We start from the raw sequence: 12,864 nt of genomic DNA on the forward strand, positions 1-12,864 counted from the left end.
CACACACACACCCCAGCCTTCAGTCTTCTTTGAGCTGGGAGCGCCTGCAGAGAGGAGCTCTCTCTAAGGACAGCAGGTGGCACATGCTGGAACAGACTTGGAGCCAGGGGTGGAAGGGTGGAAAGGGTGGGAATCTCACTTGCTCCCACACTTTCAAAATAGGACCGAGCTCCAATGGCCAGCCCCCCGAGCGCCTCTGAAGGAGCTCACCTCCTGGCCACTTGGTAGAGAGAGAAGTTTGCGTTTCCTTTCCCAGCTGTGCTTTCAAGCATGATTCCCTCAGACACTGACTGCAGTCCGCTAATACAGCTCCCACTGTCCACCTTGCTCCAGCTCCCCAATAGTCCCCCTCTTGTCTTCATGAGGCTTTGCCTTTATAAAAATCCTGTTCCCATCATTTTAGAGGGGAGGGAGATGAGGAACGTCTTCTGCCGTGTTTAACCAGCCCTGCCTATACAGCTCATTGATGGCTGACAACCTCGGCCCGAGCCCACAGATGCGGTTTCTTCACTGAGTTAGGGGCTGGGGACCGAGTGCAGGCGGCACCGGCACAAGTCCAGGGCGGCTCCACACCCAAGACGGATGTCTCGAGCCTTTGAGTCCGTTCGGGGCTCCGGGGCTCCGGGCGCGTGCCCTTCTGCTGATGGGTGCACAGGCCTGTCTCGGGTTGCTGTTCTACGCCGGCGTGTCATTGAGTGTCCGACGCCATCGTTTTAGGCAGCACTGCTGTTTTATGAACCACTAGAAAAGAGAAAATGTTGCCAGTTTTAAATGAGGACACACCATCCATCGGTAGGCGCATCCTGACTCCTGAGATGTTAGGACGCAGAGAAGAGGCATCTGGAGACGGGCCTCGCATATGTGGCGGTTCTTTGTCCCCTCTCAACTTGATGGTTTGGGCAGGTGAAACTCCTTCAGCCCTGGCGGGGATCCGGCCGTCCCGGTCCTGCCTCTGGGGTGCGAGCGGGGGCACAGCACCCAAGAGTCTCCGTAAAGGAGGCGGAGCAATGGAGCAGCGGCCGCACGAGGGCGGGGCGCAGCGCGGGGCCGGCTCACAGGACGGACGTCAGGCGCCCTCGCCCCGCCCCTGCCCGCGCGCCCCGCCCCTTCCGCCAAGTCGCCCCGCCCCTTCCGGCCCGGAAGCGCGTTCCTTTCTCCACCCACGTCGCGGGAGAAAGGGCCTTTTATCGCGATAGTTTCCTCTTTCTCCGGGCGCCCCCGCAAGCACCCACATCGCGCGAGACCGCGGAGGGAGCAGGAGCGTGTGGCGCGCGCTGCGGCCGCGACGGACGCAAGATGGCGACGGCGACCATAGCTCTCGTAAGTGAGCTGCCTGCGACCGCGGGCCTCCGCGCAGCTGGCGGGAGCGGGTCCTCTGCCCGCCCGGGGCGCTGAGGGCCCCGCCGGGGACGCGGCGGGCGCGAGGCCGGGGCCGGGCTGCGGCCGTCGCTTCCGGCCCGCGGGCTGCAGCTTCCGGCGGCGAGCGCGGGAGGGCCGTGCGGGCCGGGCCCGGGGCTCAGAGAGCGGGCCCCGGCGAGCCGCAGCCTCGGGCGGCGCCGCCGGCCGCTGTCCCGCCGCAGACGGGGGCGCGTGTCCTCCGCCCGCGAGGGGCGGCCCCGCGGGGGTGCGCGCCCGCCACGGGGGCCCGGTCCAGCCCGCCCACGGGGTGGGGACGTGCCCTCGCTTCTCGCGTCTCTTAAGCGACTCCTTTGTCCCAGGCGCGCGGCCGGGACTCGGGCCCAGTGCGCAGCCAGAGGCGCTCCTGCCCTGTTGGCGGCTCCGCGGCTCCGGACACCCGTTCCCACTGCAGCGGCCGTGTGTGGGTGCCCGAGGGAGCCGTTGTCAGGGTGCTGCGGGCCCTGCAGGAAGGCACCACTGCCCTGCTGGGCGCTCACCGCGCTTGGAGCCGCGCGGGTGACGGGAGGGACGCCCCCGCTCTCACCGCCTCCCCTGCTGACCTCCGCCCGGACGCGCGCTGCTCCCACTCGGCTCTGTCCCTGGCTCCCCTCCTGCACCCTTCGCGGGGGCCCTCCATCTCTTTATTTGCCACCCTTCCCCAGCTCACACCCAGAGTCAGGTGGTGAAGTCCGTTTGAGAAGCAGCTTTTGCAGGTGGCTGGAGGCTGGGCTGATAGGGGAGACGAGTGAGGGTCAGGAAAGAGACTGCCCGGCCAGGCGCTGAGCTGGCGGCTGGTGCCAGCGCGGGCAGAGCCAGCTCCCAGCTCGTGAGGCGGGCCTGGGGCGTGATTCCCAGCGAACTCGCCTGTCCTCTCCTAGCCGAGTCCTGCCTCCTGTCGAAGCCACAGGAGCAGATGACATTGTGAGAGGGAAGTGAGGAACGCGGTGAGGATTGGACATTTGGTGACTGCCCCAGGCAGCAGTCAGGGTTGGGTAGTGGGGGAGCAGGAGGCTTGAAGACAGGTCCTGAGGCTCCTGGGCAGGTGTAGAAGGAGGCCAGCGAGAGTGGGTACCTCGCGTCCCCGCCCATCCACAGAACAGCGTAACCATGAAGCCCTGGAGTCGGCAGTCCTGTGCTTGTGGGGACGGGGGCGAATTGGGGTTCAGCTCAGCTGGGGCACAGTGCCAGACGCAGGTGGCATAGTAGACGTGGCCGTGAGCCGTAAGTCTAAACCCAGGAAGCTGGGGCTTTTGGGAGGGGTGAGTCCTCCCGGGTTAGCACCAGCAGATGTGCGGGTGGGTGTCTGTAAACTAGAGGCCCAGGCTGACCCCGTCAGACTCGGAGTGAGGCAGGCCCAGCCTGCGTCTGACAAGTTCCTCTTCTAAACTTTGGAATGGACAGGTTTCTAGCAGGGTTGCCCATCTCCCTGCTGTACGAGTTGGGCATAGTGAGTGCCTGTTCTCCGTCTGGTGGTCTGTGCATGGTGAGCCACTGCTCGCTGTCCTAAGCGGTGGCTTCCTCTCTGAGGGAGCTGGGATGGAGTGGCACTGAACTTGTCTGACGGATCTGGTGAGGGAAGGGCACAGGAAGACCCAGAGATGCCTCTCCTCGCTCAGGGGTGCCTTCTGCCTGCTGCCTGCAGAAACGGCATGCGCTTCTGGACGCAGTGTGCCTCTGACTCGCTGCTTTGTCGTCCCCTTCCTCTGGCAGCCTGGCTGGAGCATCATCCTTGGGAGCCGTCAGGCAGGAGCACTGGGACCCTCTCCCCTCCCCGTGGGCACGTTGCCGCCTCCTGTAGGCCCAGCCTGCATGGCAGCGCACACAGGCCTCCCTGACGCAGTGCCGAGTGTGCCTCGTCGCGACTGTCCGCCTGCACTTGCTGTTCTTGGTGCTCACTGCTGCTCAGGCATGCCTGTCCTCTGGTCGTGCTGCATCTGTGGTGCCCAGCCCGAGCCTGGCCATGCACTGCGTGGGCAGGCAGCAGTGCTGTCTGAGGCTGACAGTGCGTGTACTTGCCCTGCACAGGGACCCCCAGGGCCACACATGCAGCGCCTCACCAAGTCCTCACGCCAGCCCAGGAGACAGGCCTGAGTTCAGAGCCTGAAGCCTGGAGATGGTAAGGAGTGACTTGACTTCCTGCTTTTCTAATGGAAATAATCCTCTTCAGCCTGGGCTGTTGACCAATGGCAGGGCTGGAATGTGTGTCCCGGAATCATGGGGCTGTGCTGCCTCCCCAAGGCGGGGCCCGTCACCCCTGCTGTCTGATGCTGGGGGTGCCTACAAAGCTTGCTGTTTTCATTGCCAGAGGATGATGGCGTGTGTCTAGCTTTGATGACAAATGACAGTTTTTCTCCAAGCTCCCTTAGCATCTACTTACAATAGAACCCAGCTCAGTGGCACTGGGAACTTTGTTTCTGCCATGGTGGGGTGGGATGGTCCTGGGCAGAGTCCCTGGTGGTCTGACTTTTTCTGGGATGTCTCTTTGGAGACGTTTTCTGCTCTTGGCGTCGTCTTGGTTCCTGTACTGGCTGTCGCAGTCATTTGGGAGAGGGCAGGAAGTTACTTTACACGTGCCCTCCAGTTGGTCCTGTGGACGGGGGTCTAGGGGTTGGGGGCTTCCACAGAGCTGACGTGATCTTTTGCTGTGGGTCTTGAGAAGCAGCCTGTGCTTTGGGGGCCAAGTCAAACTGAGCCCGTGCCCAGCTGCCACGCACCCACTGGCTGGGACCCGTGTTGGAGGCTCCCTTTCTTTGGCACTCTTTAGGGCACTGTCTTGCAGAGCCGTGGTGCTGAGGTGCCAGGCTAGGTTGGCCACAGTTTCCCAGCAGCTGGGCTTATGCTGCTGTCACTCCTTAGAGGCGAGAGCACGCTCTGGCCTCGTCCGTGCACAGGGCTCCCAAGGGTGGACATGGCTGTCCCGTGTTCCTAGATGTCTGTGGGTCTCGCCCTTGGGCTGGGAGAAGAGGGAGTAGGTCTCAGGGCCCTTCCAGCAAGGCCCTCACCACCATGACGTTGCCTGCCACCTGCCCTCGTCCTGTCCTTGCCCCTGCCCGCCTGCTGAGCCGTGCGGGGTGCTGGTCCTTCCATCTGCTGTGTACAGCAGGGTTCCATGGCCCCTCTCGGTGTGGGGTAAGGGTTGCTAAGTTTGCTGCTGCCCTCCTCGGGTCAGACAGCCCTGGATAGTGTGACCGCTGTGGGGGGAGGCTTGCACGTGCAGACCGCCTGCCTGGCCCTGCCAGGCTGGAGGGACTCCCGGGCTCTCCTCAGAGGTGTCTTCAGGATGGGCCTGGCGCCTGGGCTTGGCGTGGGCGGTATTGGGACTGATGCTGAGCTGTAGGTTGGCCCAGGCATGTGTGCAGGGTGCTAACAAGGTGCCCCTTGCCCTGCTGGCGGGAAAGTAACTGATCTTTCGGACCTCAGCGCTGTGGCCCAAGAGCCACTCTAGACCCAGGAGAGCCTGCCTTCCCTTGGCTCGCTACCCTGTCCCCTCCTGGGGATTTGCTGCCAACTGGGGACTGCCCCAGATTCTGCTGTGGTTTCTGCCAGGCTGGCCCCATGTGCCAGGGCCCTGGGCAGCTGCAGGTACGCTGGCGGAATGGGAGGGGTGGGGTATTGTCAGGAATGTCTGGGCCAGGCCAGAGCTGGCCCCTCCTGTGCCTCTGCCTGGCCTCCCTTGTTCATCTGTGGGGAGCTCAGCCCTCAGCCAGGGAAGAGGAGAGGGCCCGGGTGGGTGGGTCTTCTGACTGTCCGTCCATTACAGCGTTTCCTTCCTGCCGCAGCAGGTCAATGGCCAGCAAGGAGGGGGGTCCGAGCCGGCGGCGGCGGCGGCGGCGGCGGCAGTGGTGGCAGCGGGAGACAAGTGGAAACCACCACAGGTACTGCCCTTAAGCATCCTCGCCCTCAGGCCCGCCCGCCTGCCTGCCCGCCCGCCTGTCGCCCGGCCGCGTGCCCCTGGGCCCAGAGAGACCTGGCTGGGGGTGGGCGGGAGGAGCCCCAGGGCCTCTGTCTGGGCAGAGACGCCTGTCCTGCGCCCTCACCACCTAGCCTCCTTGTCCCTGCCTGTCCCCTCTGCGTCCACCCTGCTTCTGGGGTGGGTCGCAGTCTGGCGTGTGTTCAGATGCCAGGCAGATGGCCAGGTGGGGGCCGAGCCTCAGCCAGGGTGAGCGCTGAGCCGTTGGTGCCGTACGGAAGGGCAGGCGTGCTGTTCCCGAACACGCAGGGTGCTAAGAGCCAGCCAGCCCTCTGATTTAAGCATGACAGCAAAGCAGGACAGTGCCCGAGTCCAACAGTCTGGTGGCCTCACTGGGCTAGGCACATGTTGTCCTGCCCCGCGGCCTGTCCTTGGGAGTGTGTCCTGTGGGAGGTGCAGTGGGCCTTGTCGCTGAGTGATAGGGCTCTTTGTGCTTCTCGATGGCAGCGCCTGCCTCCAGGGATTTCCAGTGGGGGCTCAGCAAGGGGGGCCTGTGGGGGCTGGGCCGTCCTCTGGGGCCCCCCCACTGTGGCAGAGTCGGGGAAGGGCTGTGGTGTGCAGCTGGATCCCGGGAAGTCACGGGCTGAAGCTGATGGGCACGGGGGCCCGGCAGTCCCTCCAGCCAGCCCTCCCCAGTCCTGGCTGGCTGTCCAGCCAGCCATTGGTCGGTGGGAGAAGGGCCTTTTGTTTACTGAGACAAAGAGGAGATTGAAAAGTTTCTAAGGGGCTGCAAGGGGGTTGGCATTGATGGCCGTGGTGACAGCCTGCTCTAGCATGTAGCCCCCGACTTTTGGGGCCTCTTTCCCACTGAGGAGAATTGGGCTTGGGGCCAGCTGGGAAGGTGGAGGGGACAGGTCTCCAGGGACCAGACTGGGCGGCTAGGGGAGGGACTGCCTGCCTTTCGCCCTGTGCTGGTCAGCATGCTGGTTCTCCGGGTTTGGGCCCGCCGGCCCCTTCCTGACTCCTTTGTACCTCTGTCTTTGCTTGTTGTTCCTGAGCTGGGGACCTGCCTCTTTCCTCTGCCGTCCCTCCCAAGGCTGTGTGCGGGGGGCTGCAGAGCACCCTCTCTGGAGGAGCCAGTGGTGGTCTCTCCTTGCACTTGCTGGGCAGCCCAGGCCCCCTGAGCTGGTGGGCAGGCAGGTGTGCTCACACTCCCGACAGCCACACTCTCCTTGGTTTGGTGGCCATGCGTCTCTTCCTGCTTACACGGCTGTATTCTCTCTGCAAACAGCTTAGAAGCGGATTTGACAGTAGGAGTGTGGATGTGATGCTGGTAGTGTTTGCTGTGGTCTGCAGGGGGCTGTGACTGCTACCTCCCCTTCCCGGCTAGTGCTGGCCCGCGCCCTGGCCGCCTGTGGCCCTGGCGCTGGTCTGCTCCTGGGTTCTCTGCCCAGGGCTGAGCACGGCCGGAGTCTGGTGGAGGGGGGCTGGAGCTGTCCCCTGGCTCCCTGGGCGGTGCTCAGCGTGCAGCGATAGGATGGGTGCTACAGCGGTGGGAGGCCCTTCGCCATACGTGCCCTAGGGTGCTCCCTGGAGCTCGTCCCCAGCTGGGGCTGGGGCCAGGAGGAAGTGAGGGGCACTAGGGTGCCAGGCAGTCAAGAGAAGAGTGCAGACCGTCAGCCCTGACCAGTTCTCTGTTGGAGGACAGCCAGGGCTGCATGGCGCGTGGCCTATTGCACGGCATAGCACAGAGGCTCTGGGGTCAGGCCGGCCGCAAGGGCTGGCCCGCCTACTACTTGCTGCCTGTCTCGGTGGCTCCTGAGGTCATTGTCGCCTGGGGCCTACAGCTGCTCCAGGTTGGCCCACGGCCCCCACGGTACCTGCCTGCCTCACTGTGTGTCCTAACCGTGGGTCCTGGGGGCCACAGGACAGACAGGTCACAAGGGGAGGCCCACAGGTAGGCCAGGCAGGAGAGTTTGTGCTAGGACCTGTCTGTCGCTGGGAATGACTGGAGGCCACGTGTAGTTGTAGTGGGAGCGAGACAGGTGGGGTGGGCTTCTGGGGGCCACAGGCGGGAGGTCTCGGGCTGCTGCTTAACCATTTCCCTGCTCCGCACCACCAGGGCACAGACTCCATCAAGATGGAGAACGGGCAGAGCACAGCCGCAAAGCTGGGGCTGCCTCCCCTGACGCCTGAGCAGCAGGAGGCTCTCCAGAAGGTGAGAGTGTGCCTCCCGGGGCCCTGGGCCGGGGGACCAGAGGGGGCAGCCGGCCGTTGGCCCAGGCTGGGCCCCCAGGGCTCCTCACCACCGTCTCTCGCAGGCCAAGAAGTACGCCATGGAGCAGAGCATCAAGAGCGTGCTGGTGAAGCAGACCATCGCCCACCAGCAGCAGCAGCTCACCAACCTGCAGGTGAGCGCCCGGCCCGCCCTCCGCCTCCCTCCCTGTCTCCTCTTCCTTCTCTTCCTCCTCTGTGCCTGCGGCGTCCCCACCAGGTGTTGTGGTTCTCAGTTTCTCAAGGACTCCTTCTTGGGACGCCTGGGTTCCTCCCCGAGCCACGCGTGGCCCGGCCTTACCTGCCTGTTGAGCGCCCACGGCCCCTCCCTGCCCCTTCTCTGTAGCCTTGCCGCTCCCCGAGCCGGCTCCTCTTCTCGGACTTCAGACTTGCCTCAGGTCGCCCTGCGCCCGTGCCCCCCGGCTGGCTGCACGGCTGATGGTGCGGCATGTAGGCCCTTCCTCCTTGCCCCCTTGGCCTTGGATAAGAGCGGTCGGGCTCCCACCTCCGCAGGGAGCCCAGACCACCTGGGCTGGGCCCTGGACTGAGGACAGGCTGGGGGCGCCTCCGCGGGGCCCTGCTTTAGACGTGTGGCCAGAGGCTGCGATGGCTGTGGGGGACAGCAGGGTGAGGCCCACAGGTGCCTGGGCCTTGAGCCCCGCCCCCACCCAGCCCTCAGACATTTACGCTGCCAGGCGAGGCCCTGGCTGTTCCCATGTTCTGTCTGTGCCCATCCTCCCCTTACTCCCCTCTCCCTACCCCTCCCTTCCTCTGCCCCGCTGGCCAGGCTGCGGGCAGGGCACCTGGGGCTCTGAGGCCCCCCTGGGCAGGTGCCGGCAGCCATCGGCCGGCAGTGTGGGAAGGCAGGCAGGCCTCCCAGGCAGGGCGGGGACTCCGGGCCTGCCGCTGTCTGCGTGAGGTGTGACAACAGCGGGAGACTGCTCGGCTCCAACAGACTGAACTCTGTCTTTACTGTCTTTCAGATGGCAGCAGTGACAATGGGCTTTGGAGATCCTCTCTCACCTTTGCAATCGGTCAATAGAAATGCTCACTTCTTCCGGGGCTCATGTCCTTAGTCAGGGCTAGAGGGGGGCAGTGCGCCCGCGTGCTGGGGACCTTGCTCCCCTAGCCGGCCCTGCCCGCCAGCTCGGACGAGCGCAGCAGAGCGCCAGGCGTGGCGGGGCCAGTGGTATGGGCGGGCACCCACCCGGGACCGCCCTGGGGAGGCCTCCATCTGCTCTGAGGGCCCGCCTTAAAACTAACCGGCCAGGTAACTGCGGAGGGCAGCCGGCCAGGAGGGTAGCTGCCCATGCCAGGCCCACCTGTACCCATGCCGCCTGCACGCACGCAGGGGGCACACCTCCCAGGCCTCCAGCTCCGTCAGTCTCCAGGCTGCCCGGGCTCCTGGGTTGGGGTCAGGCCCTGAGGAGAGAAGAGTCCTAACTCATGGCCCTGTCAGACCCTGGAGGGAGGATGGATGGATGGGGTGGGGGGCTGGGGGGACCTGAGTGAGCTAGAGAGGGAAGGGCAAGGACGTGGGCCTTGGGCCGAGCTGTCAGCAAAGGGTAGAGACCACACAGCCAGGGAGTAGGCCAGGAAGGAGGTGAGCCGGTGGCCGTGGCTGCCGTGGGCAGAGGAGTCTGGGAAAGAGACACCCCACCATTGCCCAGAGGCAGGCTGAGGAGGCCAGGGACCCCTCTGGGGAGTCTGAGGGGGGAATGTGGCCCTTTCTCGGGGGGCCACCCCTGGGCGTGCTGCTCTCACAGGGGAGACGCGGCCCCGTCCTCAGGGCCAGACCCAGTGTCGTCTGTGGGGAGCGTCTGTCTGTGGGGGAGACGACAGGGAGAGGGCTCTTGGCCTACTTGCTGTTGGGGAGCCCCCGCTGAAGAGGAGACATGCTCCTATCTCAGGGAACTTTGATCTGAGGGGTAGATGGTTTCATGTCTGGGGTGCCTAGTGTGAGGGGGGACATCGTTCCACCTATGGGGTCCTTGGTCTCAACAGGGAGCCTGAGGCCTAGTAGTCGGGGGTCCAGTTGAGGAAGGGAGTCCCATTTCGGGGGAAGTCCTACTTTGGGGGAGCTATGGACTTTTTTTTTAGGCCCCTCTTTGAGGGAGGGGGTGGCCCGTCCTATACCAGGCTAGCTGGTGTCTTAAAAGACAGTGACCTCTGGTCACGGGCATCTTTGTGACGGTGTGGGGAAGCCCCTGTTGGTGGAGAGGCGAGAGCCAGGCCCCATCACCTCCGTCTGCCCTAGGCCTGTGCTCTCCTCCTGGTGGCCCACCGCCTGTGGCTCTGCAAACCCCCCTGCCTGGCACGTTGTGTGAGGTTGCAGGGGCATGAGCCCACCCCTGAGGGCTTGGGGAGGTCGCTAAGCACAATGGCCAAGCTTAGCCCAGGGCAGAGGCAGTGTCTGCCCTGGGCCTGCTGGGCCGGCCACCTCCTGATGCTCCTGGGGGCAGGCAGCTCTTTTTTGTGAGGGGTTCAAGGCATGGGGGGCCTGCAGAGTGCTGAGGCGTCACCTGCTGAGGCGGCCCTGCACGAGTAGCTGTTCTTCATCCTCTCCAGGGAGCCCACATCCAGGCTCCTGACCTGCCCCCTGGGGTCTCTTCTGGGCGGTAGCTGCCCTGTCTTCTGCCCCTCTCTTGCCTCCACACCAGTGGGTCCCTCCAGCTTGGATGGCCCCCCCTCTTCCGTCGGAACACTTGGGAGGATCTCCCAGCCCAGCCCAGGCTACCGGGCCTCCAGACTGCAGGGGTGGGCGGGGTGGGAGGGCACAGTGCCCTGCCTCCCAGCCACCTGTCAGCTTTGCTGCCAGTCTGCCCGGGCCCTGGGGGGCCAGGGTGCGTCCGTGCCCTGCCTTGGGGCCTGGCCTTCCTTCCTGGGGGTAGGGTCCTGCTGACCCTCGCCACCCTGACTGCCGGCGCTCAGCGTGCGCCGGGCTGCCGTGTGGGGAGCCCTCACCACAGTGGAGCTGACTGGGTGGGCCAGGAGGGGCGTGGGCTGCCTCGCCGCCTGCCACCCCATCACAAGCCAGTGGCTCTCTCTCCCCTTGTGTCCTGCTCCAGATGGCAGCTCAGCGGCAGCGGGCACTGGCCATCATGTGCCGAGTCTACGTGGGCTCCATCTACTACGAGCTGGGCGAGGACACCATTCGCCAGGCCTTTGCCCCCTTTGGGCCCATCAAGAGCATTGACATGTCCTGGGACTCTGTCACCATGAAGCACAAGGTGAGATTCGGTCTGCCCGCCCCACCCCACCCTGGGCTCTCCTAGCCTAACGCCCGCCGCTGTGTGCAGGGCTTTGCCTTTGTGGAGTACGAGGTCCCAGAAGCCGCGCAGCTGGCCTTGGAGCAGATGAACTCGGTGATGCTGGGTGGCAGGAACATCAAGGTGAGGCCCCGGCCAGAGTGGATGCTGCCGGGCTCTGTCCAGCCCCCTCCGGGAGCCTGCTGTGACCCAGCTGGGCTGACTGGGGCTCTTGGTCCCCTGCCTCTCCCCCAGGTGGGCAGGCCCAGCAACATAGGGCAGGCCCAGCCCATCATTGACCAGCTGGCTGAGGAGGCACGAGCCTTCAACCGCATCTACGTGGCTTCGGTGCACCAGGATCTCTCTGACGATGACATCAAGAGTGTGTTCGAGGCCTTCGGCAAGATCAAGTCTTGCACCCTGGCCCGGGACCCCACGACTGGCAAACACAAGGGCTACGGCTTCATTGGTGAGCTAGGGCGGGCCGAGGTGGGCGGGCCAGGCCTGCCTGGCACTGTGGCCCTCACCGCTGCCCCTGCCCTGCAGAATATGAGAAGGCCCAGTCGTCTCAGGATGCCGTGTCTTCCATGAACCTCTTTGACCTGGGTGGCCAGTATTTGCGGGTGGGCAAGGCTGTCACACCCCCCATGCCCCTGCTTACACCTGCCACACCTGGAGGCCTCCCACCAGCTGCTGCTGTGGCCGCGGCTGCAGCCACAGCCAAGATTACGGCTCAGGTGAGGGCTGGTGCAGTTGTGTGGGTTTGATGCTGGGCAACCGGCCCCTAATGCTTTGGGGACGGACTGGCTCTCCGGGTGGTATTGAGTGGAGGCAGCCAGACTGAGGACTGAGTGGGGTGGCGTTTTGGGTTGCAGGAAGCAGTGGCCGGAGCAGCGGTGCTGGGTACCCTTGCCACACCTGGACTGGTGTCCCCTGCACTGACTCTGGCCCAGCCCCTGGGGGCTTTGCCCCAGGCTGTCATGGCTGCCCAGGCCCCAGGAGTCATCACAGGTGAGTCTGGGTGGGTCAAGGCTGCCCTTCTCTAGGCTCACTGCCTCTAGGGCAGCCCAGCCATGGCTGCAAGGTGCTGTGTTCCTTCTCGGGAGGGACAGAGGTGCGGGGGAAAGGGGGCGTGACTGCCACACCTTTTGGGTTTGTTGCAGGTGTGACCCCAGCCCGGCCTCCCATTCCCGTCACCATTCCCTCTGTGGGAGTGGTGAACCCCATTCTGGCCAGCCCACCGACGCTGGGTCTCCTGGAGCCCAAAAAGGAGAAGGAGGAGGAGGAACTGTTTCCTGAGTCCGAGCGGCCGGAGATGCTGAGTGAGCAGGAGCACATGAGTATCTCGGGCAGCAGTGCCCGCCACATGGTGATGCAGAAGCTGCTGCGCAAGCAGGAGGTGCGTAGCGGGGCCGGCGGGGCTGGCGGGGCCGGCGGGGCCGGCGCGTCAGCCAGCCAGTGCTCAGCTGTCCCCTCCACAGTCCACAGTGATGGTGCTGCGCAACATGGTGGACCCCAAGGACATCGATGACGACCTGGAGGGGGAGGTGACCGAGGAGTGTGGCAAGTTTGGTGCTGTCAACCGTGTCATCATCTACCAGGAGAAGCAGGGCGAGGAGGAGGACGCGGAAATCATCGTCAAGATTTTTGTGGAGTTTTCCATGGCCTCCGAGACTCACAAGGCCATCCAGGCCCTCAACGGGCGCTGGTTCGCCGGCCGCAAGGTTGTGGCTGAAGTGTATGACCAGGAGCGTTTTGATAACAGTGACCTCTCCGCGTGACCGTGACCTTGGCCCTGATCCCTGGACTTGTACTCGCTCTTGTTTCCTCTGGGTTTTATAGTGATTCAGTGGTGTCTCGGGCCCAGCCGCCCTTGTACGCATAAAGGTGCAGATGGTGCTGGCCCTGTACGGCCGTGTGGCTGTGGTCGTGTCCTTCCCGTCCCTTAGCCGGGCCTTGGGGAGGGGCCAGGGCAAGCCCCTGGTTTGCACAGAGGAGGAGGAGTCCGAGGAGGGCGGTCACTGGCCGCAGCGG

The 12,864-nt window shown here is 64.7% G+C and overlaps 1 protein-coding gene across 11 annotated transcripts; it reads left to right on the forward strand.

Moving 5' to 3' along the window:
- The first annotated feature begins 67 nt into the window (after nt 1-67).
- PUF60 (poly(U) binding splicing factor 60) lies at nt 68-12,750 on the forward strand. 11 transcript variants are annotated; one of them, XM_081069866.1, is made up of 13 exons: nt 1,134-1,320; nt 3,424-3,514; nt 5,178-5,273; nt 7,431-7,526; nt 7,630-7,719; nt 8,566-8,616; nt 10,651-10,812; nt 10,882-10,974; nt 11,086-11,299; nt 11,377-11,567; nt 11,706-11,841; nt 11,994-12,229; nt 12,312-12,750. In XM_081069866.1, exons 2-13 carry the CDS (start codon nt 3,512-3,514, stop codon nt 12,609-12,611), a joined length of 1,668 nt encoding a protein of 555 aa, XP_080925992.1. In that variant the 5' UTR covers nt 1,134-1,320; nt 3,424-3,511; the 3' UTR covers nt 12,612-12,750. The 11 variants fall into 11 exon arrangements, with proteins under 11 accessions (XP_080925990.1, XP_080925991.1, XP_080925992.1 ...); XM_081069867.1 differs by lacking the exon at nt 1,134-1,320 and adding an exon at nt 1,719-1,819; XM_081069864.1 differs by lacking the exon at nt 3,424-3,514 and having other exon boundaries at nt 68-1,320.
- The last annotated feature ends 114 nt before the right edge of the window (nt 12,751-12,864 follow it).

The sequence above is a fragment of the Rhinolophus hipposideros genome (assembly GCF_964194185.1).
Source record: "Rhinolophus hipposideros genome assembly, chromosome: 13".
Taxonomy (NCBI): Eukaryota; Metazoa; Chordata; class Mammalia; order Chiroptera; family Rhinolophidae; genus Rhinolophus; species Rhinolophus hipposideros.

What these genes read in the sequence shown, in the direction of transcription:
- PUF60 (XM_081069861.1), top strand. Translation starts at nt 4,954, where the DNA reads ATGTGCCAGGGCCCTGGGCAGCTGCAG. An exon ending in CTGTCACCATGAAGCACAAG is followed by an intron (nt 10,813 to 10,881) that starts GTGAGATTCGGT and finishes CGCTGTGTGCAG; the next exon opens with GGCTTTGCCTTTGTGGAGTA. An exon ending in GGCCCCAGGAGTCATCACAG is followed by an intron (nt 11,842 to 11,993) that starts GTGAGTCTGGGT and finishes GGTTTGTTGCAG; the next exon opens with GTGTGACCCCAGCCCGGCCT.